General features: G+C 57.8%; 8 protein-coding genes across 8 annotated transcripts; 6 read left to right on the top strand and 2 right to left on the bottom strand.

Annotated features, from left to right (window-relative positions):
• Nucleotides 1–1,720: 1,720 nt before the first annotated feature.
• On the top strand, nt 1,721–5,112 carry LY79DRAFT_511153 (uncharacterized protein; the record flags this gene model as incomplete). The annotated part of the gene is made up of 7 exons (XM_060554231.1): nt 1,721–2,566; nt 2,618–3,462; nt 3,521–3,917; nt 3,972–4,162; nt 4,221–4,290; nt 4,331–4,658; nt 4,715–5,112. The coding sequence occupies 7 exons, from the start codon at nt 1,721–1,723 to the stop codon at nt 5,110–5,112; spliced, it is 3,075 nt and encodes a 1,024-aa protein (XP_060416359.1).
• Nucleotides 5,113–9,737: 4,625 nt separating this feature from the next.
• Nucleotides 9,738–11,654, top strand: LY79DRAFT_578101 (uncharacterized protein; the record flags this gene model as incomplete). The annotated part of the gene is made up of 1 exon (XM_060559935.1): nt 9,738–11,654. The coding sequence occupies one exon, from the start codon at nt 9,738–9,740 to the stop codon at nt 11,652–11,654; it is 1,917 nt and encodes a 638-aa protein (XP_060416360.1).
• A 637-nt stretch (nt 11,655–12,291) lies between these two features.
• LY79DRAFT_668103 (uncharacterized protein) lies at nt 12,292–12,707 on the top strand (the record flags this gene model as incomplete). Its single annotated transcript, XM_060563473.1, has 2 exons — nt 12,292–12,321; nt 12,456–12,707. The coding sequence occupies 2 exons, from the start codon at nt 12,292–12,294 to the stop codon at nt 12,705–12,707; spliced, it is 282 nt and encodes a 93-aa protein (XP_060416361.1).
• Nucleotides 12,708–12,988: 281 nt separating this feature from the next.
• Nucleotides 12,989–14,490, bottom strand: LY79DRAFT_547379 (transcriptional regulator-domain-containing protein). Its single transcript, XM_060557319.1, has 3 exons — nt 14,035–14,490; nt 13,890–13,946; nt 12,989–13,801 (listed from the first exon to the last, which is right to left on the bottom strand). Exons 1-3 carry the CDS (start codon nt 14,270–14,272, stop codon nt 13,191–13,193), a joined length of 906 nt encoding a protein of 301 aa, XP_060416362.1. The 5' UTR covers nt 14,273–14,490; the 3' UTR covers nt 12,989–13,190.
• Nucleotides 14,491–14,812: 322 nt separating this feature from the next.
• On the top strand, nt 14,813–21,155 carry LY79DRAFT_511411 (armadillo-type protein; the record flags this gene model as incomplete). The annotated part of the gene is made up of 2 exons (XM_060554261.1): nt 14,813–20,617; nt 20,679–21,155. 2 exons carry the CDS (start codon nt 14,813–14,815, stop codon nt 21,153–21,155), a joined length of 6,282 nt encoding a protein of 2,093 aa, XP_060416363.1.
• A 1,612-nt stretch (nt 21,156–22,767) lies between these two features.
• On the bottom strand, nt 22,768–24,443 carry LY79DRAFT_588715 (WD40 domain-containing protein; the record flags this gene model as incomplete). Its single annotated transcript, XM_060560947.1, has 3 exons — nt 22,768–23,439; nt 23,496–24,349; nt 24,419–24,443. 3 exons carry the CDS (start codon nt 24,441–24,443, stop codon nt 22,768–22,770), a joined length of 1,551 nt encoding a protein of 516 aa, XP_060416364.1.
• An 886-nt stretch (nt 24,444–25,329) lies between these two features.
• On the top strand, nt 25,330–26,652 carry LY79DRAFT_668107 (molybdenum cofactor biosynthesis protein A; the record flags this gene model as incomplete). The annotated part of the gene is made up of 1 exon (XM_060563474.1): nt 25,330–26,652. The coding sequence occupies one exon, from the start codon at nt 25,330–25,332 to the stop codon at nt 26,650–26,652; it is 1,323 nt and encodes a 440-aa protein (XP_060416365.1).
• Nucleotides 26,653–26,950: 298 nt separating this feature from the next.
• LY79DRAFT_511262 (Molybdopterin cofactor biosynthesis C domain-containing protein) lies at nt 26,951–27,673 on the top strand (the record flags this gene model as incomplete). Its single annotated transcript, XM_060554247.1, has 1 exon — nt 26,951–27,673. The coding sequence occupies one exon, from the start codon at nt 26,951–26,953 to the stop codon at nt 27,671–27,673; it is 723 nt and encodes a 240-aa protein (XP_060416366.1).
• Between the last annotated feature and the right edge of the window lie 34 nt (nt 27,674–27,707).

Here is a 27,707-nt window from a genome sequence, read left to right on the forward strand (position 1 = left end):
TAGGCAACGTCTGGACCCCTGGCTGTCAGACCCACTCCACCGACTTCCTCACCGAGGTGAGCCGCGAACAATCAGATTGACGACATCCCGATATTGCGTCTAACTTACTGGCCCCACAGAAACAATGGCTCAGACAATAAATGCAAGGCCGCAATTATAAAACAGAAGCTCATCGAACCTGTTACCGAGGGTAAAAAGGTACTTCATTTCCTCCGTTGAGGGGAGAATGAAGATGAACAAAGGCAAAAATAGTTTACATACAACACCAGGTATTCGCTGGTCGTCACCGACCCAACTACTAATCCGGCCCTCACTGGCTTATCTATGGGAGAGCGGACGGGATCCCGAGTTCTCCAGTGGGTATGGTCGTATGTGTTTGAAGAACGTGTGTAAAACTCCTAAGTACCCTAGAGTGACATTGACACCCATTTCTTTGCTGCCATAGGCGCAAGAGTGACTGCTAGTGTCTGCTTCACCGTGGACTTAGTACAGAAATATATGGCTACAAAAGATGCATCAATTCCTTATTGATTGTCATTTTCTAGATGTTGTCATCTTAAGCCAGTGTAATGCATCAGCTTGGGTCGTTGCTTGCATTGATGTCTGATTACCCTTCCAACTTTTGGTCATTAAATCGACCCTCCAATATCACTTTGCTTCAAATATTACCTTGGTTTCTTACTACTGTTTGTTCTCATGTTCATGTTCTACATCAAGAGGAAAGGGCCAGAAAAATCATTTGCTTCAAAAACTATATCCTACAATGCAGGTGATGCTGGGTGTATTGAGGGGATGCACTGAAAAACCATCATAATGAAACACTTGATTAATGCTTTGTCTTCATTGAGGAAGAGTTCTGCCTAAACTTCACCCTCACCACAAAGAAGGTTCGCCCATATGTGTTCAAGTCGCTCGCAGAAAGAAGAGCACAATCAATAACTTCCATGAATGAATGATAAAGACATCTCGGCCAAGAATCCAAACCTAAGGCTTGTAGAATGAAGTCAAATAAACAAATAAAACGCCCTGGTCAGAATACCCATTCGAGGCTTGCTGCCTCGATAAGGCAGGAGCACCTGCTTCGGTCACCTTCTCCGACGGAAGGTACGCTCCTCAAGACCTGCCTTTCTACCACACACCTCCCCATTATTTCTTTCCCAGGCAACCTACCTACAAAAACAATATCTATCTCCCCGACACCAACTTTTGCGACTCCTAGCTGAGCAGAAGCACCCCCATCCGGTGTGGCTCTCGATAGGTGTATTACTTATTCTGCAAGGCTGGACGCAGGCCAATATCCAACTTTTGATCAACTGAACGATATTCTCTAGAACTGGCTGGCATTGAGCCTGAGCCTGTTCCTCTTCCCTGGTGAGTCAAAAACCTCCTCCCTGTTGCTTCTTCTTTCTTTCTTCACCCCCCTTCTCATCTTTGGATGCTTCATTCGCATATAGCACTGTTGGCTGAGATTTCTTGCCATCACCTGAGTTACTCTTTCCCTCTCATCAAGTTCTGGTGTCTGTGTCCAGATAACTAAACCCGCGACGAGTCCATCACTCTCATATCCTTTCTGCATGGACAGAGTCTCGATCATATCTTCGATACATTCTCTGCGGCATTTTCTTGTCTAGCTTTCTCTACTGCAACTGGTAAAACTTACTGACTTTCAATACTCGACTTCTAGACAAGCGCAAACTCCGTCATCCAAGCTGTCTTGAACATGGCAACAACACAGGCTGTAAGCCCTATGGGTCTCTTAGCTCACCAGAAGCTAGAGCTAGCCAAGAATGACAGGGACCCAGCAAAGCTCAGAGAGGTGAATGCTAAGACGACCGAACTGCTTGGAGACATTCGGGAAGCGCTTGCTAGCATTTCCAGCTTGAAGCGCGCCGAGAATTGGCGGAAGTCGATCGAGAAGCTCCAGTGCGAGTACAGAATGCCTCGATTTGTCATCGGAGTTTTGGGTGATACCGGATCAGGAAAAAGCTCACTTATTAACGCGGTCTTGGATGAAGAGCGAGTTGTTCCGACCAGCTGCATGAGAGCCTGTACTGCAGTGATCACTGAAATCTCGTGGAATCAGTCTGAGGATCCCGCCAAGAAGTACCGCGCAGAGATCGAGTTCATCACGCAAGCCGAGTGGACGACCGAGGTGATTGCTCTCCACCGCGACATTCTGAATGCCAACGGTGGTATTTCGTCGGACGTTCGTAATGCCGATAGCGACGCCGGCATCGCCTATGCTGTGTTGAAAGCAGTGTATCCCAAGCACACCGACGAACAGCTCAGAGACACCGATCCCGCCGTGCTTGCCAACTTCATCAAGGTGCGGGAAGTGATCGGAAAGACGCAGATTATAGAAGAGGAAGAGTGCGGTTCCTTCTATTCAAAGATCCAGTCATTCGTGGACTCGGAGGAGAAGCGCAGCAAGGATGGCTCGGAGATTGCGAGCACCGCCAGCACCATCCCCCAGGAAGAAAGCATGGCTTTCTGGCCCCTCATAAAAGTTGTTCGAGTGTTTTTGAAGTCGGAGGTCCTATCCACTGGCGTTGTGCTTGTGGATCTGGTAAGTTTCCCAAGGCGGCTAATTCAAACCAACTAGCTAACATCTTCCAAGCCTGGCGGCCGCGACTCCAACGCCACTCGCGCAGCCGTTGCCGCGAAGTATGTCAAGGAATGCTCGAGACTCTGGGTCGTTGCACCCATCACTCGCGCCGTAGACGACAAGACGGCCAAGACTCTCTTGGGAGATCACTTCAAGCAGCAGCTCAAGTATGACGGCGCTTATAGCAACATCACATTCGTCTGCACCAAAGCGGATGACATATCTCTTGATGAGGCTGCGCCAAGTCTCGGCATTGAGGGGTTCATCGCCGAGGAGCAAGAACGGAAGACAAAAATGGAGACGCAAATAAAAGAAAAGCAACAAGCATTGACAGTTCTGGAGCCCCGGAAGTCGAGCATCCAGGAGAAACTAAAAAATGTCAACAGAGACGTCGATACCTGGAACACACTACGCAAGCAGGTTTCCAAAGGACAGAAGTCTTTTGCCCCCATTTCTTCCCCGCAAAAGCGAAAGCGTTCCCAACTTGAGACTGACAAGGACGATGCGGCAGCTAAGAAGATAAAGAAAGAGATTTTATCGAGCGACACGGATGATGATACCAGCGATGAGTCAGACCTTGGTGAGAGTGATGACGACGGCTATAGCGGAGACCAGCCTCAACCTCTGACTCTAGAGGAAACGCGGAAGAAACTCGATGAGCTCAAGGCTGTCAAAAAAGGCATGAAAGAGGAGAAACGCGTTCTGACTAAAGGCGTGTCGCAGCTCAAGGTCGAAATCAAGGACCTCAAGGAGCAACGCTCGGCCATCAAGACCAACATGCACCGGGTGTGTATTCAAGGGCGAAACTCGTACTCTCGGGGTGCCATCAAGCAAGACTTCGCCTTTGGCCTCAAAGAGTACGTACTAGTATTCACGCGGTGATGTACCCCTATTTTTTGACTAAAATGTTTTCAGGTTTGACGAGGAACTCCTTGCGGAACAGCAACAAGATAGCACGCAACAGGTGCAAGGAGAAACCCCCGACTACGAACAGATCGGAAGAGACCTCCCTGTCTTCTGTATTAGCAGTCGTGGGTACCAGCAGTTGAGAAAGCGAATGAAGAAGGACCATCGGGTTGTCGGCTTCACCTCTCTGGACGATACGGAGATCCCAGGTCTTCGTAATCACACCCTGCAACTAGCTGCCAGCATTCAAGCCATCCACTTCCAGCATCATCTAAGCGATATTCGTCGTCTATTGGGAGCTTTGGACCTTTTCGTTGCGGGTGATGTTGCCAACCTCAAGCTTTCGGACAAGGAGAAGCAGAAGGAGACAGAGAACCTCGAGAAGTCGCTCTCAGAGCTTGGAAAGGTTTGTCAATGGCCGCGAACCCGAACTCTGGAATTGCAATTGATAGTATCACAGACACTGGGTGAGGCTATCACCCGATGCATGGCGGACTGCCGTGCAATTGTGAATAAAGGCATTCTCAAGAAAATCGTCAGTGGCACCCTCAAGGCTGTTGAGAAGGCCTTGTCCACCTCCGAAGGCTGGGGTGCCAAGTACGATGCAGGCGGTCTTCGCTACATGACCTATAAGGCAACCTGCCGCCGTCTGTAAGTTCGACGACCCACGATATAGACAGAATATCAAAGTGTGGCTAATCAACTACAGTGGGGTCTTCAAAGGTTCAGCAGGGCCTCGCGACTTCAACGAGGGTGGGTTTATTCTGTTTGTAAGGCAAGTCGCCGAATATCGCTAATACTCGTTCAGATCTTCTGAAGCCACTGAAAAACCACACCGCGCATGATTGGGACTCGACGTTCCGCAGTCGCCTTCCAGAGAAGTTGACGACCCTCGCAACCTCCATGAAACAGCTAATCGGTGGCTTCCATGAGCGGATGAAAAATCGCCGGTTTCTTGTCGAGAATAACGGAGTTATCAACGAGATCCTCAAAAAGCTGCTCACTGCGCAGAAGGAGACTCTCATCCACATCAGTAGCGAACAGCTGAAACTAGTGCAGGAATCAGGAAAGGAGGCAAATCGATTATTTGGACCCGCCATTCAGCGTGCTATGTCGCAGGCGTACAATGGATGCGTTCAACAGCACGGTGAGACGAGATAAGAATCTGATTACCAGTCATGGGCTCACTAACCCGGGACATAGGCAACGGCTCCTTCATCATCATGAAGGAGATTATGACCACGCACGTCGAATCCACCAAGAACACAATGTTCGCGGATGCCGCCAGAGAGATTGGGGAAGCCGTAAACCGCATGCTCGGGGATCTGGAGAAAACCATGAGAGATGACACCAACGACGTCATCAACGCAATGCAGGAGGACTACATAGGCCTTGTTGGAGAGGTAGCCACCGAGACTGACAACCGCGCCAGAAAGACCCTGGGTCCTGTGCTCACGGAGTTCTACAAGAAACTCAACGTCGCTTTGACTCCTGCCCCCGAGGAGGAGGCTGTCCCCGAGACAATCGACATTGATATCAAGGGAGAGGCGAGCGATGACGACGAGTATCGACCGGACGACGACGACGACGACAGCGATTGAGAGCAAATTGGGAATTCTGTGAGATTGAGTGAAGATTCTTTGAGGGCAGATATGATGATCACGAACCGACTGTGGCTTACTTTACTACTTGGTTGCTACCACTGTCTTCAACAGTCCGATTGCCTGGCAACGCATGACTGACGCAGATGTTGCTTGAATCACTTGCAGGCCGGAAGGCTAGATAGGTTCCAGATAGACAACTTGACGCGCTTCGATAGCAGGAATCCCTGTGTGACCATACCAAAGTGAAGGTTTGCCAGCCACCGAGCGGGGAGATCACAAGATCATGGTCAAGCTCTCGCCAAGTCTCCAACGGCATCACAGGGACACAATAGGACAGAGCACGACAGCAAGCCACCGGCGGAGGGGCTTGAGATCACCACAGGGAACCAACTCCGGATTCCTGGCGGTCGAATAGAGACTCACGAGGCGTATCGAACGAAGACCCGGCACATTTGGCCAAACAGATCGGCAATTGGGGCCAGCCTCTGCATCGCCGTGGCGTCTATGTCCCGTCGCGGCGCCACACTTACACGTGCAAGGCGTCCCGGAGGATCCTGCGAGTCTCACTCTTGTCGCGTCTCATCAACCCGTCACCCACCTCCCCCCCCCCGCCTTTTTCCCTTGTCAGTTCGGATACACAAGATGACACGCACCGGACGTTCAGCCTCGGGGCACGCCTGGGGCAGGACCTGGAAGTGCAGGAACCCGACGCCTATCTCATGTGCGACACCCGAACGGTCCTTGTAGCCAAGACGCGGCACGGCTATACGCACCGCATACACACGCACACACACACACAGTTGGACTTGTCAGTATGACCGTATCGTGCAGCGGCGACAGCGGGAGAGCAGGCGCCACCGTTAAGGATTTCTCATCGTTCAGGACCTCCCGTGGCAGGCCAGGCGGAAGAGCGCGAGTGCGTCGATGGTTCTCGAGGCCCGTCTGGTGTCTCTGTACACACCGACTGCGCTCCGTTCGGAGGGGTTAGTCCGGTTGCTTCCCATTGGCAATGGCTTTGCCTTCGTCGATCTCCTATCCGACGCCGCTGTTGTGATCTCCTCCCCTCGCGCACCTTCCCCCGCGGGCGTCACAGGGGTTGTTGGACTTTGATGATGTTAGGCCATCTCGGTCTGTCGCGGCCAGTGGATATCGGGGCCTCCTCCTCGGCATCCCGCCTCCTTTCTTCCGCCCCCTTCTTTCCGACATGTAATGCAAGACCATGATTGGGGATGGAAGTAAAGAGAAAACCGTGACGCCGGGAAGAGCACGTACGTATTGCATCATCGGCCGGGGCGCCTCGCCCGCAATTTTGGAATTAGGTGTCCCGGGGTGATGGGGAAATTCAGCGAATGCGAGTCATCGACAAACCCCAACAAACCACCCCCGCCAGCAACAAGATTATTCCTTCTCAGCTCCTGCGTTCCCGTGACCACTTGCGGAGCCTTCTGTCACGGGGAGAGGGGGGTTTCCGGGAAGGAAAAAAGAAAGAAAAAACATAAAAAGGAGGGAAAAAACAACTAAACATCGACAACAGCATGGTGGACTTTTGGAGAAAACGATCACGGGGTTCACGGGGCTCCGGGAACCGGTGAGAGGGGGCGGCCAGTCATGCGCCGCCGAGGATGGCCGCGTGACACCACCCTCCCCAGAGACCGGCCTCGGTCAGGGGATTAGAAGGGAAGAGGAAAGAAACAAGCGAATGCCCCACAGGGCGGGGGGAGAGCCAAGGGCGCGCACTTGGCAACACTTGCTCGTCAACCAACAGACCAGCAGGGCTGACAGAGCGACATCCCACCCTTTTTCCTTTCCCAGTTGCGGAACGACGGGGGGTCTCGGAAAGCATGCCTGCCTACTATTAAGAGTCAAGTAGGTACTACCTATGTAGGTAGGTAGGTGGTGTGGATGTAACGCATCTCCGATTCGACCGTCGTAGCATCTTCCGTCCCCCAAGACGACCTTTGACGTGGGCGGACGTTGCAAACTCTTCATTACCCGTACTGCGTAGTGGTGTATACTTGAGCCTTAACCTTGCTTGTCTCCCTCTGCTGGGCGCTGCGCCAAGTAGAGGGGGTTGCGCGGCTTCTGATCCGAAGTAATGAGTTAAACTCGTTCTTCATCCGAAACGAGACCCCGCGTTATCAGCAAAAGGGAAAAGCCTAAAGCGTCTAGACCATCAAAAAGGTCGGCCGGACCGGGTTGGCAGGAGTAAACCGGTGACCGCAATGATATTGTCGGGCATATATGCCGTAAGTATGTCGCGTAATGGGCCCGGACCAGCGAGCGCATGGAATGCGTGATAATGACAAGTTGCAACATATGCATCTGCCGAACCAAGGCCTATTGCCGGGTGCCGGGATCGTCTTGTAGTCCCGGGGGGCCACAGTAATCGTCACGGGCAGCAGCGGTGAGTGCTGACACGACCGGTCAAAGGGTTGACTCTTCTTTTGGGTTTCTTTGGTCGGTTTCCAGTGTTGCTAGCATGATGCTGAACAGGAGGAAGGGGGGGTTGGTTCTGCGGACGGGAGGTTTTTTCCTTGCTCGTCTTCTGGTTTGGTTTTCTTGGAAGCATGTGGATGCGACAGCCAGATGATCGGCAGCCGCACGCGGCGGACCAGTGAGAGACAACCGCAGACAGAAAGAAGCTCGACCAAGATGCATATGAAGAGGTCTTGACACGCATGCATGTGAGCCCCGGCGAAAAGAGGGCAAAGATAACGGTCATGCCGACAAGCGGATGGAGTTTACCTAGGTCCAAGCAAAACCAACCCATATCTAGTGAGTGTACGATGGATCCACCAGCTGGGTTCCGTTTCCAAGGTTTCGCTGTTTCAAAGAGGAGAAAAGAAAGAGGGCGGAAGTCGGGCAATTAGACATGTTCCCCAGGACAACGCTCACGTGCCATTTCCAAGAAGCCATTCGACGGGTCGTCCGGCGAGTGTTGAAGCCCCCCATCGATACCCGAAAGGACATGGCCGCCGCGAGATGCATGAGCACGACGGCAGGCTCCATGTTGTTGTAGGATTCGGTAAGATTTGCCATTGCAATGGAACCAGGCACGGCGAGCGCGAAGTAGTCAGTCAGGGCATTGCTGGATGCTGGCTGGAAGGCATCCGAGGTCCGTCGAAGAGAGAGAGAGAGAGAAAGAGAGGCGTGTGCGGTTGTCCAATTAGTCCCCATGTCTTGGTGACATGATACCCCTCCGTCCCCCCCCCCATCCATGGAGAGAAATGAGATAGATATGCCCACAAACGATGCGGCTAGCAATCGTATGCTGGATGTGGAAGGAGATATTGCCAGGATGCATTCATTGCATGCGTAAACGACTTGGAAAAGAACCGAAATTATGATCCTTGCACAGTCCTCACTTTCTCCTTTGTACAGTGCACTAAATGGTCTCTGCCCTTTCCTTCCATCTTGGCTCTTTCTCGGTCTCAGAAGGGAGGGGGCAAGGAGGAAGGAGGAGAGAGGGGAGGGGAAGAGGAGGGGCCGCCCGTGCTTTCCTTGGCAAGCCAGTCCCGGTACGTATCGTACACTACCTACCACCTATAATAGGTACCTATCATTGCCTGCCTTACAGCGCCCACCCCCGAGTTTCCATCGGCAACCCCCGTGCCCCCCCCCCCCGAAGAAAAACATTCCATTGGAGTCGCAGCGAGTCCTCGATGGTGAACCATGCATCTGACCCAAAGTCCAGACAGTGGGGATCGGGGACACCATCTTTAGGGTGTTCTAGGCCTCCCCCCTCCCACCATCCCACTGCATCCCAGGTACCGGCCGCGTCGTATCGCTAATGTACACAACGGTCGTACGTGAGGCGCAGAGATACCCGCCCCGTCCTGCACCACCGAAAAAATAAACCCACATCGCACATCGGCCAACTTGGACCGACCACACACACACTCACTCACACACACACTCACACACATACACACACACACACACACACACACACACACACACATTCTTAGTCCGGTCTGTGCAAACTCCCGCATTTTTGCCCTTTTTTATTTTTATTATTATTTTATTATTATTACCCTCCATCTTGCCGTACCTCTCCGGCCGTGCTTAGATCGACCTGACCTGTCTCGATCTGCCCAGATCTTGTCCTATTCGAGTCTTGTCTTGCTCACGCCTCCGAGTTTGACCTGGCCTGATTCCAAGACTATCCATCCGTCCACACCCCCGGGTCCTCGACCTGATCACCCATCCGCGGGGAAAGCACAACAAGAGACATTGAGGGGAGACAAGACAGTCAGAGAAACATCCCAGCCCCATCTCAATTCACAGGCGACGCCTGGCTCTGCAATCCGAGCCTCTCATTTCTTCCCGCCGTACAGCCGCCCACCCCCAACCCTGTACTGTACGCCCCTGCCTTGTCGGTATCTTTGGTCTGGCCGCAACCGTAAATCGAACAAACATTGGACGCCGCCGACCAATTCGCCGCGGCGGGCTCCCTTTCCCTCTAACGCCCTGCGTCATGCCTATGCCCAGGAACCCATTGGCCCACCACCACCTGCTCGCCCCGATCCCCAAACCCTCGCTCACCTGCCTCCCCTAGTCGCCGCTGCCGCTACCGCTGTCAGTCGCTGTGTTACTGCCTCTGCCGCCCTCAAGCGACAGACATGGTGGACATGGGCGATACCACGAGGCTCATTGGAGACCTGCATCAGAAGCTAGCCGACCTCGACCATAAGGTTGCAGCTTACCGCCAAGACATGGCCGCCGAGTTCTATAGATACTCGCACCAGCTTCTCAAAAACGTCCCACACGACGTATCTGCCGATGTCGATCGCGCTGTCGCCGCCTCCTTCGATAACTATCCCGCGCTGCGTCCCGCCCTCGTCTCACCACGAGACTCGCTTGACTCACCGCCACCGCCGCCCACTACCGATCACGCCGGTAACCTCACCGAAACCCATAGCAACCCCGGTGGGCCCCGCTATCCTCCTCCGTCGCCGTCCCCCAAGTCTACGCCTCCATCCGTTCTCCCCCATGCCGGTACTGCTGTCCTGACCTCTCCCGACACCGCCTACGACCGGGAAAGGGATAGGGATTTCCACGGTCTCTTCACCCCGAGCTACCTGCCCCTGCTCGACGGCTCACACGTGTCGCCAGCACCAGCAAACCCCTCGCCAACCCTCTCGCCGACGCCCAAGCCTGCTACCGACGACGACATGGGTCGGTACAAGTCCGGACAGCCGGGGGAGTTGCAGCCTGCCGTTCAGGTGTCCGCTGCCGCAACCCAGACGCCCAACCGACCGAACCACGAACGCCGTGCGACCGACGACACGACCTCCTCTGGCGCATCGGAGCAGAGTGATTCCAAGGTGCGCCGCAGCGCCCTGCGCAGGGCCTCGAGCGGATCCAAGCCCCCGCCCAGTCCCAGGCGAGTGCGTTTCGAGTTCGAGGGAGGAGAGGTGCTGCCCACAGCCTCGCCCCATTCGTCAGAGCCGTCGCTGGTGCTTTCGCACACGCTCGCCAACTCAAGGTCACCCCCTCCGCCGGAAGATGACCCAATGAGTGTCGAGTCCATATTGGGCCCTGGCGAGGACAGCGGGCCGCCCCCCAAGAAGGTGTCTTCCTCCCAGGCCCTTCGTGCCCTGTCTCGCGCCCCTCTGGATTCGAACACTGTCTGGACCGTCGTAAACCCTGATGCCCTGGAGAGAGAGAATGGAAGCCTGGCGACGTCGGACTCCGAGACATCATTGCAAACGAACGATATCCCCCAGTCTGCACCAAAGCCGCAACCCCCCCAAAAAACCGCTGCGTTAGAGCACGAACCAACCCCGGAGACCTCGAGCCCCCTCTCTCCAGCGGCGGTAGACAGGCAGAGGGACAACAACAAAAACGAAGACGACGACAGCTCCTCTGACGACGAATTCCTAGCTATGGCCAAGCCAAAGTCCTTTGCTAACAAGAAAGCCATCCTTTCACCACTGTCGCGCTCACCGACAAGAATGGCACCCGTTCTGTATAGCCCGACCCAGGACAAGACAGGGTCGCTCAACGAAATCAAGTCCCCTATAGAGCAAAGGGACTCGGATGACGATGACGACGGAGAGGAACTGTTCCACTTTGAGGGACTCAGTGCGCCCCCGAAGCCTCGTACTCGGCCGGCGCCAATTCAGGAGGAGGACGAAGATGAGGACGAGGGCGACGAAAAGAAAGATACGAACGAGCCGGCGGCGCCAAAACTGTATTCGACGTCGCCCGCTGTATCGATCCCCAGGGCGCCAGAGCCGGCGATCCCTGCGCACCTAATTTCAGGGTCGGTGGGTTCGTTCAAAGGCCGCCCTGTCACGATGCCGATTGTCAAAAACCCCGACGTCTACCAGCAAGCGGCCTCGCTTGGCGATGTCAGCACCTTTATCGGAGGGTTGGACGGGAGCAGCGGCGTCGATGACGGCGACCTGAACAGCTATCGTGCCAGCATCGGGCAGGTGCTGTTCTCTGGGACACCCCGAAGCTTGACGGAACGGATGATGATGGAAGAAGCACAGAGCCAGATGCGGGCAGCAGCGCAGCGTCCGCACTCATAAGCGGCGTACGGCAGCGTGAACAACAAATTTCATGTGTATGATACGGGTATGGGCCATGGTTAGAGGCCCAGAAGTCTGTACATAGATCATGCTTCGGCGTTCAGAGGCATGGTGGCTGGTCAACTGGGCGGTACGGTTTGGGGAGTCTTGGCTGGCGGGTGGAAAGCATCATTCGTACATGGCATACCTGCATCATAGTAGTTTTTCAAAAACAATTAAACCAACGGTTCATGGGCCAGAGAGAGAGAGGATCGCTTCGCAATATCGTGTTGGTCCGGCACGGATGTAGTCGTACCACACACGCACACACGCACATACACTGACAAGTTGTCGTCGGCTGTCCCATCGGGGCTCAGTCAGCTCGGGGTGTTGCGTGACCCCACACTAAACCCCAGAGCACGTGGAAAAAACCTGCGCCGAGCCTCCGGGCTACCCATCCAATGGAACTGTGCTCCGCCTGGGGTGCGTCCAATCACGTAGGTGATTCTCGATCGGTGGCATGCAGTGCAGTGGGCGGCGAAGACCTACCATCTCAATCCGACGTTGCAAAACGTCCGATGCCATCTCCATCGTCATTGATTCAAACGACGCACAATAGCAACCACCACCCATAACCAGCTAGCGCAACGCATCTAATATGGGCGGTCTCAATCTCGAAGTCTTCAAGGTACGTACGGTGTGCTCTTCCGGGGGGTTTTTTTTTTTCCTTCCTACTTTTTCTCCCGGGTGCAATACCACCTGCGGGCGAACATGGTACTGGTGACCGTGTGGGCTGATCTCTAATGCTCCGGGCGCGCACAGTTCGGCATGTATGTCATGTTCCCAATCGGCGTCATGTACTACTTCGGCACGAACCTCGACAACCGCTTCGCGGTGCCCGACTTCTGGCCCAAGGCGGAGCACTCGCACAAGATCCCGTTCGACCGCGACGAGATCAAGTCCGAGTACGTGCGGCTGGCGAGGCGGCAGCGGGCCCTGGACGAGATGCGAAGGGAGAGGGACGCGGCGCAGGCGGCGCGGAACCCGCCCTCGTCGAACGAGCAGCAGTCGTGAGGATACGGGCGCTGTCCGTGACGGCGGAAGGAAGGTCGAGGGGGGGAGGGACCGGCACGAGACCCGGCGAGCCGAGCGAGTATTCTGCGACACTGGGATGCCGGAGGAGGCGGTCGAGTGAGGGCCTCGTCGCGAGGGAGGTGCGCGCGCGCTGTATCATATTGGGCGTTTGGCGGTCAAAAATATCATCATCTGGCTCTGGGAAACTGTCGTGCGATGGACGCGGCGTTTTGGGCAGAAGGGGGGGGGGGGGGGGGGGGGGCCTTACTGTCAGGGGTTGGGTTGGGTTGTCCCCCGGACTCTCCGGCTGCACCCAGGCATCGCCTCCTCTCGGAGCTGCCATTGCGCGGTTGTATTATTTATCTGTTTCTACATGTTGTACAATAAAAGGGGGGCGGGAAGGGGGAAGAAGGACCCTGACGATACTGCTCGTCCCAATATCCAACATCTCATTATATCCGAGGCTGATCGTTATCCTATCGCTTAGGAGTCCAGGTTCTCCTCGATCCTGGCCCATTCCTCCTCGGGTATGTTCCCCCTGGAGGGGTTGCCGTACACGGCCTGCACCTCGGGGAGCTCCTGCAGCGCGGCCAGCAGCTCACCGAGAGTCGAGGCCTCGGGCCCCTCGTCGAGCTTGACCTTGGTGTCCTCGTTGGCAGACCAGATGATGTCGGAGCCGAGCAGCTTCAGCTCGAACTTGGGGCCCACGCCGCTGGCGACCGCGTTGGTCATGTTGGGCTGCGTCCAGACGACGAGGTTGCCCTCGTCGTCGGTCTCCAGGTCCTCGGCGCCCGCCTCGATGGCGTCGTCCATGATGTCGTCGATGCCCGGCCCGCCCTCCCTGGCCTCGAAGACGACCCGGCCGAGGCGCGTGAAGAAGAAGGTCGCCGTGTTGGCCGCGCCCTTGTGCTTCTTGATCAGCACCTTGAGGTCCTGCAGGCTGCGGGCCTTGCTCTCTGTCTCGGCCTCGATGATGAGGGCGACGCCGGGCGGCAGGATGGCCTCGAGGGTCAGCGTCTCGAGGGAGGCGCCCGAGGCGGTGCGCCCCTGGCCGCGGGCTATCGCGGAATCGATCACGTTCTTGGGGACGCCGGCTGGCGGTTGGGGTGATTGCGGTTAGTTTCTGTTGTATGTGGTTTCGAAAGGGAGGAGGGGGGGTTCGGCTGTTGGGAGGTCAGGTACATTTCTTTGCGTTCGCGATCGCTGTGGCTAGTTGAGGATTGTCGTTGGTCCCGTATACTATATAAGGAGAGGCTTGTATGTCAGCCTTTGGATGCGCTCGCTTCAGTGACGCCAGAGCAGTGGGAAAGGGGGGGGGGGGGCGCACGTCGTGAGTAGAGGGCGATCGTCTTGGAGTGCTGGCTGCGCATGCTATTCTTCTGCGCATCTGCGGCGCCCTTCCTGTGCTTGATCTTGGACCACTTGTTATGCCCGCTCGCCGCGGCGGCCGTCGTCGATAGCTGACGGAGGCATTGGTGGCAGAAGGCGGGCTGGGCTCGAGGTCTGGAAGCGGCGGTGATGCTCGATGCGATGCTCCGAAGGGAGCCTGAGGCGAGCGGGCGCATGGCCGTGGTGGATAGGTAGGATGTGCGGTAAAGGGTCTCGGGAGCGGTGGTGTGTGTCTGTGATTTCGGCGGCGAGGGAATTGGAGCTTCAAGGGCCTCTTCTGGTTAGGTCAGTCATGTCATGTTTCTGCCGGGTCATTTTATGTGACATGGCCGGCCGCGACTGGGAGCTCGAAGCTTCAAATTTGAACGGGAGTGGCTGATGTGTGGCTCGTTGTTCGGTTACAGCGTACCCGTCGCACCAGGCTTAAGCCACAGCGGGTGGATGCAGTAATACCATGAGCTCTTCCTCCCCCAAGAGCTTGGGCTTGTTCGCCGAGGGGCCAGCCGCCCCCCCTAATTGCCTGGGCTTACCTTAAATCGTCCCGTACCTGACCGCATGCCTGTCATGTCCCTCAACCTGTCCCCAATATCACATCCCGCCCACCTTTCAACAACACATCCGACGAACAGGACAAAACCGCTGTTCGACATCACAACCAACCCGTGTGTGCGCTCGACGGCGTAATCACTGCATATACGCATCCCCCGCCGTCCCCCATGTCGTCGACAGGAGCCCCCAATGGCTCCAATGGGGACCCCGCGCAAACAGCGAGATCAGCAGCACCCTCGCCCAGACCATCGACAGCTGCATCTGGGCTACCGCCACGGCCAGCATCAGCTTCCCCCTACGCCGCCACCGCGGACTCGTTAGCGACCACAACCCCCGAGCTCGATGTATCCAAGCTTCAATCCCTCCCCGCCGAACAGCAGGAGCTCTTTCTCCTGACCTTTGTCTCGACCCTGTCCAAGCATGTTCTCAGCCTCCCCGCCGACGACTGCACTGCCCAGCAGTTCTACCTCAAGAAGGAGATCTTCCAGATCATCAACCTGCCCTCGCCGCAGCCGAGCCGTGTCGTCAGGAATGACCTCGGCAAGTGCCTCGCCCACATCTTCGGCCACGGCGACAGGAAGCTTCTCTTCGAGACCATCAACGACCTCGTCGGCATCATTTCCGGCGCCAAGTCCAAGACCGATACCGGCCCCCGTACGAAGCATGCCGCTGTCGTGTGCCTGGGTGATGTTTATTCCTCCGCTGGTGACAGCGCCATCGGCCTGCACCAGCTGGTCTGCGCCACCCTCGTCAAGCTGCTCAAGTCGTCGTCCAACAACGCCGGTCTCCGCGCCGCCGTCTTCGGGTCCCTGAGCAAGGTCGTCAAGATGGTGGAGGGAAGCGTGGATGAGAACGTTGCCAGAGACATCTTTAAGCAGTCGCGCAGCTACGCCACGAGCGACAAGGGCTCGCTTGTCGTCGTGTCGGCGTGCCGCTGCCTGAGGGCGCTGGTTCGGCACACGGCCTACTTTGAGAACTCGAGCGATTTTGAGAAGCTCCAGGCCGCCATTTTCAAGGTCATCGACTCGAACTCGTCGCAGGTGAGACATGCAGCTGCGGAAGCTCTCGCCGAGGCCATGGTGCGGGGTTACTCTGAGACGGGTGTCGCGGACGGCGCCGCCCCGCTGGCTTCGAAGGCGTCCAAGAGATTCTCAAAGAAACCCCCCAAGCGCACAGGGACCCAGGCCAGCATGGTCGCCGACGAGGACGACCTGCCAACGTCGCGGCCCGGCAGCCCCGCGCCGGGCGGAAAAAGGACGCAGGACCTCGCGCTCTCGCTCACGGAGATCCTCAAGGTTCTTTCTACGCAATACACCAAAATGCCGACATCCAACAAGGCGAGGGCGGCCATCGGTGTCTGCTACGGCAAGGTCCTCCGGAAGCTTGGTGAGAAGACGGTTGAGACGAACTACCTCAGAATTCTCGAGAATCTGACCGTAGACTTGCTGGGGCACCCCAACATTTTCAACAATCGGTACCGTCTTCTCATTTCGCGGCGCATCGTCGACACGATCCTCCAGGAGATCGTTGGCAAGAAGATCCTGGGCGAGTCTGGTCAGACGACAGCGACCAAGTCGATCATCAGCGACGTACTTAAGAACTACCCTCAGGCTCTTACTGAGCGCCCGGAGCCGTCGAAGCACACCCTTATTGCGGCCCTCGGCGCGGCGTCGTCGCTGGTCAACGACCTGGGTTCTGCGGCGAACAATTTTGCAGAGTCCTGCCGAGACGGTCTTCTCCAGGTCCTGCAGCACCCCAGCTACTCGGTTCAGGTCCATGCTTCAGCATGTATGAAGGCCTTCGTCCTAGCCTGCCCGCAGCAGCTCCTTCCGTGCTTGTCTGTGTGCATGAACAGCCTGAGCCGCGAGCTGTCACTGCTCACCAGCGGGCGGAACTCTCCTCGACGATGCGTTGGGTTTGCCCATGGCCTGGCGGCAACGCTCAGTGCCAGCCCCGCGCGGCCTTTACATGGCTCCGTTGACATCAACAGCCGCGTCTTGACCATGGCTACGAACCTGCTGAAGTCGAGTGGGCAGTCTGAGCTGAGGGTCTCGAGCACCCAGATCCAGGTCGCGTGGATTCTGATCGGAGGTCTGATGTCCCTTGGGCCCAACTTTGTCAAGATTCACCTTTCGCAATTGCTTCTGCTTTGGAAGAACGCGCTACCGAAGCCGCTATCGAAAGACAACACCGCGCACCGGAGCTTCCTGGAGGCTTCGTTCCTGACGCACGTCAGGGAATGCGCCTTGGGATCTATCCTGTCATTCCTGCAGTTTAACAACCGACTCTTGACGGTTGACGTTTCCAAACGCATAGCCACGATGCTCCAGAACACGTCGGCCTTCTTGAAAACACTGCCCTCGAAGAAGATCACCGACGACGTGGCGCAGAGACTGACGCCGGCGTTGCAGCTGCATGATCTTGACATGATGGTCCAGCGCCGCGTTCTTCAGTGCTACATCAAGTTGGTCAACCTCAGTCCGGCCGGCGGCAGCGAGGCCCTGCTCCAGTCCAACCTTCTCACGATCGCCATATCACTTTTCGCGGACCCGGAAAACTACTCGGCCAACTCCCTCAGCGCGTCCATCGCGAACGCTGCAGCCACGTTCGAGACTGTCTGGGACGTGGGCGACAATTCGGGATTCGGCATCACTGGACTGATTTCTGGTTTCAAAATCAAGGGCCTGCCGGGACAGCAGGATAACTTGATAGAAGGGACGCCGGTAGAGACGGACAGTCCCGAGGAGACGATAGACAGGCTGTTGTTGTCGCCAGTGTGCGGCTCCTTGGAACACGACGCATCTCTCCTGTACGTCGGCGACACCGCCTCGGAGCCGATGAACCCCGATCCCCCGGCCACCGAGGTCATCAACATGGCCATCCAATTGTTTGCCTTCGTCTTCCCCCTCACGCCTCCCAAGGTACAGGAGAGCGTTCTGGAACAGGTCAGGACGTTCATGTCGGCGGGCACCCTGCTGAGAGATCCTGGAAGGAAGGCAGCCATCAATGTCAACGTTTCGGTCGCAGTTCTGTCGACGCTGCGCGTGGCCGTCAGGGAGACCCAGTCATCTCCAGGCAATGTCACGAACCTTGCCGTGGAGAGGCTCCTGCAGGACATGCTGAGAGACTTCGTCATTGATGGGGATCAGTACGTCCGGAGCGTCGGTTATGCTGCCGTGGCGAGACTCTGCAATGCTTGCGGCAACGCCTTCACCAACCACGAAATCAAGTACCTCGTCGACACCATCGTGAGCAACCGCGAGCCGAGCGCCCGCGCGGGTTGCGCCATGGCACTGGGTTCCATCCAAACCAAGGTCGGCGGTATGGCCGCGGGCTACCACCTAAAGACGATTCTCGGCATTTTGATGTCCTTGTGCAACGACCCCCACCCTACTGTCCACTTTTGGGCGCTGGAGGCGCTGGCTTTGGCATCGGATGCTGCTGGTCTGAGTTTCGCGGGGTACGTGCCCAGCACGCTCGGAATGCTGGCCCAGCTGTACGTCTCCGACACGCACCACCCTGAGATCTCGTCCGCTATCACTATGAACCTTGAGATGGAGTTGTCGACTTCAGCAGCCATCACGCGATGCGTCGACTCCCTTATCAACGTGCTCGGCCCTGACTTGCAAGATTCCACCAAGTCACGGGAGCTTATCCTCAACCTTGTCAACCAGCTACAAGAAGAGGACGACTTGCTGGTGCAACGAGCCGCTTTGAGCTGTCTCGAGCACCTGTCCCTATACGCACCTGGCTACATGAACTTTGAGGAGTATGTCAGGCTGCTCCAGAAGTACCTCAAGTCAGAGATTCCTATATTGCGCGACGTTGCTGTCGACGGCTTGTACAACATTATGAAGAGGGATCCCAATGACGTGATCAATGCCGCAGAGAAGGGCCTTGAGGAACAGTTGTGGCTGGTCCTGGACACTGCACCGACACATGACGGTATCAGAAACATCATCAGGAACTGGATGCGCCAGACGTGTCTAACCGACACTGCTCTGTGGCTTCAAAGGTTCCAGAACGTACTGAAAATGACTAGGGTCAAGGCGAAGGAAGAGTCGGACGCCGCGACCAAGAAGTCGGGTGGAATGCCCGATCTGCAAGATGAAGAAGTCGCTGGCTTCGCCGGCACTGCCAAAGACGACCCAGACAACAAGGCCGCGTCCGAGGTCGAGCCTCTGCGATGGCAGGTGACGACGTTTGCCATTAGCTGCATCAACGACATGTTCGCCCTGATTGCGAAGGATGTGATGACGAACGGTGAGTCCGCCGCCCAGCTGGCGCTTCAGAACAAGATTGGCGATGTTGTCCGCATGGCCTTCTCCGCATCGACGTCTAGTGTCCTGGAGCTGCGCGTGTGGGGCCTCAAGATTATCGGAGCACTCCTCAAGATGTTTGGGAGGACACCGGACCCAGACTTTGACGAGGCCATGCTTCTGGAGCAGTACCAGGCCCAAATCAGTTCGGCGCTCACGCCCGCCTTTGCTGCGGACTCGTCCCCCGAGCTGGCTTCTGAAGCGGTTAATGTCTGCGCTGGCTTCATCTCGACGGGCATCGTCACGGATATCGACAGGATGGGCCGCATCCTCAAGACCCTGGTCTCCGCGCTCGAGAACTTCTCCAAAGAGGATGAGAACGTCGGGATCGGTGATCTCAAAGGTCTTAGCTCCAACGCCCAAGTCATGGTCAAGATGTCGGTGTTTTCGGCTTGGGCGGAGCTGCAGGTTGCCAGCTCCGAGCAGAAGTACCTGCTCGACGTGTTGAAGCCGCACATTGGAACGTTGACGCCGCTGTGGCTCGAGTCCCTACGGGAATTTGCTCGTCTGCGCTTCGAACCCGACATCTCGATGACGCTGGGGCCCCCGTCGTTGTCTGGTAGTCTCGACACCATCTATGCGGCGCTGAACCGGGAGACTCTGCTCAAGTTCTACCAAGAGTCGTGGCTCAAGCTTGTCGACGCCATTGCCAGCCTGATTGAGCAAGATAGCGAGTTCGTTTTTGACGCCCTGGACGGGAAGGAGTCTGAAGGGCTGAGCACCAACGGTCACACCAAGGGGCCTGACATCAACTACCGCGACGAGCCCGTCGCATTCTTCTTCGTTCTCTTTGGTATCGCGTTCGAGGCCTTGGCCACGCGTCCTGGCCAGAGCGACTCGCTGGCTACCCAAGAGCAGAACCTTGCCATCCTGCAGGCCCTCAAGAAGATCCTCCACCCCAGCGTCTCCGGCCATGCCATCTACAGAGAAGCCATCTTCTCAGAGACCATGGACTTGCTCGACCGGCTGGTGTTGACAGAGGGGCTCGACGTTCAAGGCGTCATTGTCGAGATTGCAAGGGCGCTCTGCGTCTCCCACCCGTCGGCCCGCAAGAAGGACTCTGGCGACGACGGCGACCTTTCCGACGATATCGACCAGCTGTTCGAGCTCACACGCATCATCGTCCTCGTGCTCGCGGGCCTCCTGCCCAACCTCGCCGAGGCGAACCAGCCCGTCCGCCACCAGATGACGGAAGAGGCCATACTGCTCATTCGATCGTCCCTGAACGCGCTCGTCGACGCGGCTGAGGTCTTCCCCTCCATCATCAAGACGGACCTCCATGCTTGCATCATTCACATCCTGGCCACCATTCTCGCTACGCCGGGGTGCCAGGAGGTGATTGTGCCCCAGTCCTTGCCCACGCTCAAGCGCTTTGTCGGGAGCATGACGAAATCCCGCAGGGCAGGTAGCGGCGGCGAGGACGGCAAGGGACCGTCGCCCACGGATATTCAACTGCAGGGCTGCCTGCGCCGATTCCTTTCCATCTACCTCAACGCCCAGAAGCGCGAGGTGCCAACGTCCCTCATCTGCGTCAAGAACTGCCTGCTGGCGAGCACCATTCTGTTCACGGGCGGCACGAACCACCTGGCGGCGAACGATCCTCTGGTGGCGAGATACCTCGACGAGGTGATCGACTGTCTCACAGATCGCATGGTATGTAACTTATTCGGATGCGGGAGAGTTTTCCTCCTCATGTGGACTAACATTGCAACAGACCGCCAAAATCGCAGCAAACTGCATCAGGTCCCTCCTGCTGCAAGCCAAATCGACACCGGCAGACCACACCATCGCGCGCTACCTGCTTCCGCGCCTCATCGCCTTCGTCTCCAACACGGCGCCGGAGGACCCGGAGAACGCACGGTCCATGGTTGCGCACTCGCTCAGCCAGTACGTGGGCACCGTGCCGCGGGACCGCGTCCCCGTCGCCGTGGCGCTCGTGCTGCCCACCTTGCTGACGCGCGCGTCGTCGGAGGGCGAGGACTGCTACCGGGATACGTCGGCGAGGCTGCTGGAGCTCGCGGCGGTCGACCAGAACGCGTTCCGCACCGTCGTCGCCGGGCTCAACGAGGGGCAGAGGGCGTTCCTCGAGGAGGTGATCCGGTGGGGCAGGCAGCAGGGGCAGGCGGAGCCGGCCGAGGCCGAGGCGTCGGGCCAGCCGACCATCGCGCTGAAGATGAACTTTGGGGGGTGAGGATCGTGGCTGAGTCTCATGATGATTGGGGGGGGGGCAGAGGAAAAAGGACGGGATACCATTAGAAGAAGGACGATGCCGGGGAAAGGAGAGCGAGCGGCCTGCGGGCACTCTCTTTATGTCTGTATGAGATGACGGGCGGTAGACGGAAGTAGAGAAAGCTACACCACGCAGGAAGTTTCGTTCAGCTCGCCCGTTCGTGCCACCTTTGCGACTTTTACGGTGCGGCGACTGCCTTGTTCGGCCGCCAGTGTAGTAGGAGCGAGAGGTTCGTAGAGCCTGGTCTCGCGTCTTCCGACCCGTGGCGTGTAAGCCGGTCCATCCCTGTTCGCCTTGGCCGGGCGAGACGGTACAGAAAACCGCTTGGATCAAGCTTCAGGAATGCCAGTGGCGACGGGATCCGGCGCAAAGATTGCGGCGTCTTGGCCCCGACGCGCTCGAGAAGAACAGGGTCACGGATGGGTGGGGGCTGCTTCTTTCGTGGACGGAATAAGTCAAATGCTTTGATATTTTGTGGTTGTTCACTCGATTATTCCGGGTTCCCTGGGCACCACCCAAAGCCCCTTCTACATTTCTACTTGGCCACGACAGTGAGAGTGGCTGCGCTATTTCCTCGACAACAGGGCCGCACGCTCTATCGGGACGGGGCGTGTGTCCACGACTGTATCGTGGGCATGTTTCTGCCGGCGGATGGCTCCTTGGATAGATGCCAAGACCGGAGTGGTGCGGCCCAGGCTGTCTATGCCATCCATCGTCTCCAGGGCTGAACCGGGATGAGCAGTGATTGGCCTTTTACCGAATGCCCGTCTTCCTCTCGGAGACAATCACCAAGTAACAGTCATAGCCCCCCGCGCCATGCACTATCCCATTGGACCCCATCTGTTCGGTCTGCCACTCTCCACACGGAGTTCGAGTAGTCGGCTTGCTTGATGCAACTTATTCTTTGTTGCGGCTTCCTGCCTATAGATGCACCACAGCTGCTGACCCGAAGAGACGAGCAGTGATCTTGTGGCCTGCTGCGGTCATATGTCGTTGATCAGGGGGGGCTTCGGAGTTCTAACCAAAGGCTGCGAGCAGCATTACCGACTGGATGTCGTGTTGGCTATCGCTTTGACCGCATCGTTTGACTCGTTAGGGTTCGGGTAAGGGCAAGAACTGTAGCCGATGGTAATGGCAGGGAGACTTGTGTTCGCCGGGTGATACTTGACTGGCGGAGGGCCTTGACATCTTGTCGAGGTTCAGCGAACATGTTCAGCCTTGTTTGGACCTGAGAGATCCGTTGAATTCTCCTCTTTGCGGTTGATCCCGACGTTTTTGCAGGCATCTCAACCCCCAGGAACTGACGATACCTCGTCGGATGCCTGCAGGATAAAGGTGCAATGGCGACATCCTCTCCTGATCCCGGCCCTTTACGTGAGCCTGACTCGGATAGTCGGTACAGAACCCTAACTGTGCCCCTGGGTGCACCAGCTGCTGGTACCTGCGGACAACCGGAAGCCTAAAGGAGGGCCGTCGATAGCCAAAAAGCTGGTGCTGGCCTACACACGGGCTGCTTGAGGGGGTTGGCGTGTAGCGATAATTCGAACGCTGGAATGTCGGCGCTGCAAATCCATCATGTCCTTTTGAAGGAGAATGTGTCATCCACTTCTGACATGTCTAGGCCGGACAGGTCCTCATCGAAGCCGTCCAGTGCAGGTGCTGACAGCTGGGTTTCATCTCTGCCCGTGGTCATGGTCAGATCACCGCGTTGCGCGTCCTGCCAGGGAGCCACCGATTCCTCAGGATCCGCAAGTGACGCCATGATGTGGTATTTGTTATCTCCCAGCAGGAGGACAGCGGCATCTCCGGTCCAGTCAAGCCATGAGACCTGCGGTTTTCCCAAGACTTTTGCCTCCGGTAACTGTCCACCAAAGTCCACAGTCTTGGGGCCGTCGGAGAGCGGGTCCCAGACGAACGCCAGGCCTGCATAGCTGTCTCCTTCGCACGTCACCATTAGCACCTCTCGATGAGTCGGATGCCAGTTGAAGGCAGACACGTTGCCGTGGAAGAGCAGGACGGCTCGGAGTTCGGACGACGCCAGGTCCCAAACCCAAACAGTGCTTGGCCAGTCCTCCAACGTCGTGGCTAGGAGACTCGATGAAGCATCAAACAGGGCTAGGGTCCGGGCTGGCTTTGCGTCGGTACTTCCGTTGTTCGTCCGGCCGGGGGCGGATACAGCCTGAGTCGCTCTCGAGAAGGAACGCTGCGGACCCGGCTGGCCGGTGCCGATTTGTTCTTGCCAGATCTGCTCTCCTGATATCAGTATAAAGAGCCGTCTTCATAGAAGGCCGTGTCACTTGCCTGAATGGTCTCCCTCGGAGTGATAGCTACGGGGTGATTGAGCCTCATCGATTCGGTGACAGTGTTGGTATCCAGAACGCGAACGCTGCGGGTGTGATCGCACACGGCAAGGCGGGCACCATCCGGACTGAGTTGGCAGGCCTTCACGCCGGCGCCGAGTTCGTAATGCTGATCCTCCGCCTCTGTAGACGAGGGACCCGGCCACGTCTTGAAGAGGTGGCCGTCAGGCGTGTAAAACAAAATCTTATGCCCCTGGGCTGCAGACTCCCAGACGACGAGCCAGCGGCCGTCGGGGGTCCAGGTCAGGGCTTGGGCGTCGGCAGTGTCGGGCTGCCAGGACCGAAGCACCTCTCTCGTTCTGGGGTGATGGATGCTGACGATGTCTTTGCCGGCCACTCTGGTGAGGATGGCCAGATGGCCTGAACCGGGCCTCAGGGCGAAGCCCCGCGAGGCAGCCGCAGCTTGGTAAAACTTTGGGTTGCTGATCTCGACTGTCGACGATGTTGCCAGGTCAAAGATGGAGAACTTGAGTCCGTAGGAGGAGCACATGAAGATTTCGGCATCTGACGAGCCGAACTGGACAAAGGTCGGCTTCAAGTTGGGGGCTGCCGGGTTCCTGACGACGGCATGGTAGCTCGGGGTCGAAGCTGCGTAGACGTGGATCTCATCGGCAAAGCAGGCCAGGATTCGTCGGGAACAAGGCGACCATCGCAGAGCGTAGGCGGGGCCGAGTTTGGGGGACACCTTGACACTATGAATCGTCTCCAAGGTTTCGACAGATCGCACGGTGATGCTGGTTGGAGACAGGGCTGCAATCAGATTGCCATCGGGACTCGACGCGCAGTGCGACGATGCTGGCAAAGTTCAGGTCAGACTCTCTGTACGGTTCGGGTTCGGCGTCATGGCAGTGTGCCTTATCTCACATTTGAAGACCCTTGAGAAGTACATGGTGTTGCATGGATGGCGATGCAGCAGAGTTGACTGGGCCTATTCGGGAAAGGTATGAGACAACGAATCGAAGCAACCCGACGGCAAGGTAAGCGCGACCGCCGTCGACGTAAGCACCCGAGTAGTGAGTAGGTAAGAAGAAGTGCGTCTTTTTGCTGTACAGTTGAATGCGGCAAGTGTTCTCTTGGGATCCCGGCGGAGTCTTGAAGAAAAGCCGTCGTCGCAAAGAAGCCCGAAATGCATCGGCGACGCATCGTTGTTTACCTTGCTGCCTATTCGGGACTAGTGCGGGGCTCCTACCTCTCGTCTGCCGGCTGGACGACGACGACCCCGACGACTCGGGGCCAATCAGCGCGGCGGCATTATCGCCAACAAGACCAGCTGCAGCTCCTTACTGACCGCCATGCAGGCTACCTAGGTACCTAGGTACTTAGGCCAGGCCCGCTAAAGCAGCGCTCAACTCCGCGTGGCCCGGTGACCTGTGCACTGGTCTCTTCCTACTTCAGCGGCCATCTTCCCCCCGCCGTGGATAGGTAGGTAGGTATCACCTATCGCCACGCCTTTGCTGACTCACGGTGCCATTCACATCTCTCTCAATTAGGAATTCGGAGATGGCCAACTCATCTCATCATTGTGATAGCATGACCGGTCATAGCCCTAGCTCGAATCCCGCGTCTTACCAGCTTTAAATCTCTTCTTCTTTTTCTCTCTAGCCGTTGCTTGTGTATGTGTGTGTGTGTGTGTGTGTCAACTCAGTGATGGGAATGAGTAGTGTGTGAACCGTACTCTCTTCTTTCCCGCACTCTCACTCTCATTCTCATTCTCACTCTCATCCCTGCCACCCACCCCGCCTCTTCGCCTCAACCTCTCTCATATGAGAGCGACCATGAGGCACAGTTCGTGGCCACGCGCCGTCTCGCGCGCCAACGGGCAGCTTTTACGACGACACGGATATGGACCAGCACCAGCACGCACACCGCGGTCCCAGGCGCAGACGCGGGGTCTGAATGCGGCCGCCGCAGCCCACGGGACGGCTGACTCCGAACGGCAGCAACCCCTCGCCCGGCGCCGCCGTCTCGTCGAGGACGCGAGACCCTTCTCGGACTTCCTCACCGACACCTTCCAGCGCCAGCACGACTACCTCCGCATATCCGTCACCGAGCGGTGCAACCTCCGCTGCGTGTACTGCATGCCCGAGGAGGGCGTGCCGCTGTCGCCGACGAGCGAGCTCCTGACGACGCCCGAGATCGTGCTCCTGTCCTCCGTCTTCGTGTCGCAGGGCGTCAACAAGATCCGCCTGACCGGCGGCGAGCCGACGGTGCGCCGCGACATCGTGCCGCTCATGCAGCAGATCGGCGCCCTCCGGCCCCGCGGCCTGCGGGAGCTGTGCCTGACGACCAACGGGCTCTCCCTCCACCGCAAGCTCGACAGCATGGTCGAGGCCGGCCTCACGGGCGTCAACCTGAGCCTCGACACCCTGGACCCGCACATGTTCCAGGTCATGACGCGGCGCAACGGCTTCGACGCCGTCAAGAAGAGCATCGACCGCATCCTGGAGCTCAACCGCCGCGGCGCCGGCGTCAAGTTCAAGATCAACTGCGTCGTCATGCGCGGCCGCAACGACGCCGAGATCCTGCCCTTTGTCGACATGACGCGCGACGAGGACGTCGAGGTCCGCTTCATCGAGTACATGCCCTTCGACGGCAACAGGTGGAACAAGGGCAAGATGCTGGGCTACGCCGAGATGCTCGACGTCATCCGCGCCAAGCACCCGACCCTGGCCAAGGTCCGCGACCACAAGAACGACACGAGCAAGACGTGGCACGTGCCCGGCTTCGCCGGCCGCATCGGCTTCATCACGAGCATGACGCACAACTTCTGCGGCACCTGCAACCGCCTGCGCGTCACGAGCGACGGCAACCTCAAGGTGTGCCTGTTCGGCAACACCGAGGTGTCGCTCCGCGACATCCTGCGCAAGTCCAACAACGGCGACCCCATCGACGACGCCGCCCTCGAGGCCATGAAGCAGATCGAGATGGACCGCCGCCGGGGGCTGGCCGACTCGGCCAAGCCCCTCGGCGCCGCCCTCGACGACGCCGAGCTGCTCCAAGTCATCGGCATGGCCGTCAAGCGCAAGAAAGAGAAGCACGCGGGCATTGGGGAACTGGAGCACATGAAGAATAGGCCCATGATCTTGATAGGTGGGTAAACGGTCCCCCTCCCCCCCCCCTTTTTTTTTCTTTTCGCCCCCGCGACTCAAAGCCTCGGGGGTATTCGCTGTCCTTCTTCATCTTCTTTTTATTGTTGTCCTTCTCGCATTCGGATGGCGTTGGGAAAATACCAAGGGTGGTCGGTCGGCAATGTTTTGGGCCGGGTGGGACAGGAGGGGTCAGGGGGGGGATATTGTTCCTCACGATATGAATACATGTAAATGATGGAAGACTGAACACTTAGTCTACTTAGACTCTCAGCCGTTTCAGCCGTCCCGCCCGCCTCGTGTCCCTCGAATGTCGCAACAGCTGCCTCTGAACCCGCCCATCAACCTCCCGGACCCCCTACTACGGCGGCGTCCCTCGGGCGTCGCAGGCGTCTCCGCCCACCTCTCGCCCCTGACGCCGACGGCCTTCCGACACCCCGTCCGGCTCTTCTCCTCGACCCCGCGTCATCGGCGGGCCACCCCCGACGACGACGGCGACGGCGACGGCGAGGAGAAGGACGGGGGCCACCCTCCTGGTGGCCTTCCGGCCCTCACCCACGTCGCCCCGACGACGGGCTCGGCGCGCATGGTCTCCATCGCCTCCAAGACGGCCACGTCCCGCGTCGCCAAGGCCGCGTGCACCGTGACCTTCTCCTCCCCGCTCGCCCTCCGGCTCGTCCGCGCCTCGCAGATGAAGAAGGGCGACGTCCTCGGCACGGCGCGGGTCGCGGGCATCATGGCCGCCAAGCGCACGCCCGACCTGATCCCGCTGTGCCACCCGATCCTGCTGTCGCACGTCGGCGTCGAGGTCGAGCCGGCGAGCGCCGCCGACGGCGAGACGGTGCTCAACGTCGAGGCGACGGTCGAGTGCGAGGGCAAGACCGGCGTCGAGATGGAGGCCATGACCGCCGCCGCCGCCGCCGCGCTGACCGTCTACGACATGTGCAAGGCCGTCGACAAGGGCATGGTCGTCGGCGGCCTGCGCGTCGTGCTGAAGGACGGGGGCAAGAGCGGCCGGTGGGAGATGCCGTGAAACGACGGGCTACGAGAAGCCGTGGGTCTCCAAA

Source organism: Colletotrichum navitas (assembly GCF_030913465.1).
Source record: "Colletotrichum navitas strain CBS 125086 chromosome Unknown LY79scaffold_16, whole genome shotgun sequence".
NCBI classification, from domain to species: Eukaryota; Fungi; Ascomycota; class Sordariomycetes; order Glomerellales; family Glomerellaceae; genus Colletotrichum; species Colletotrichum navitas.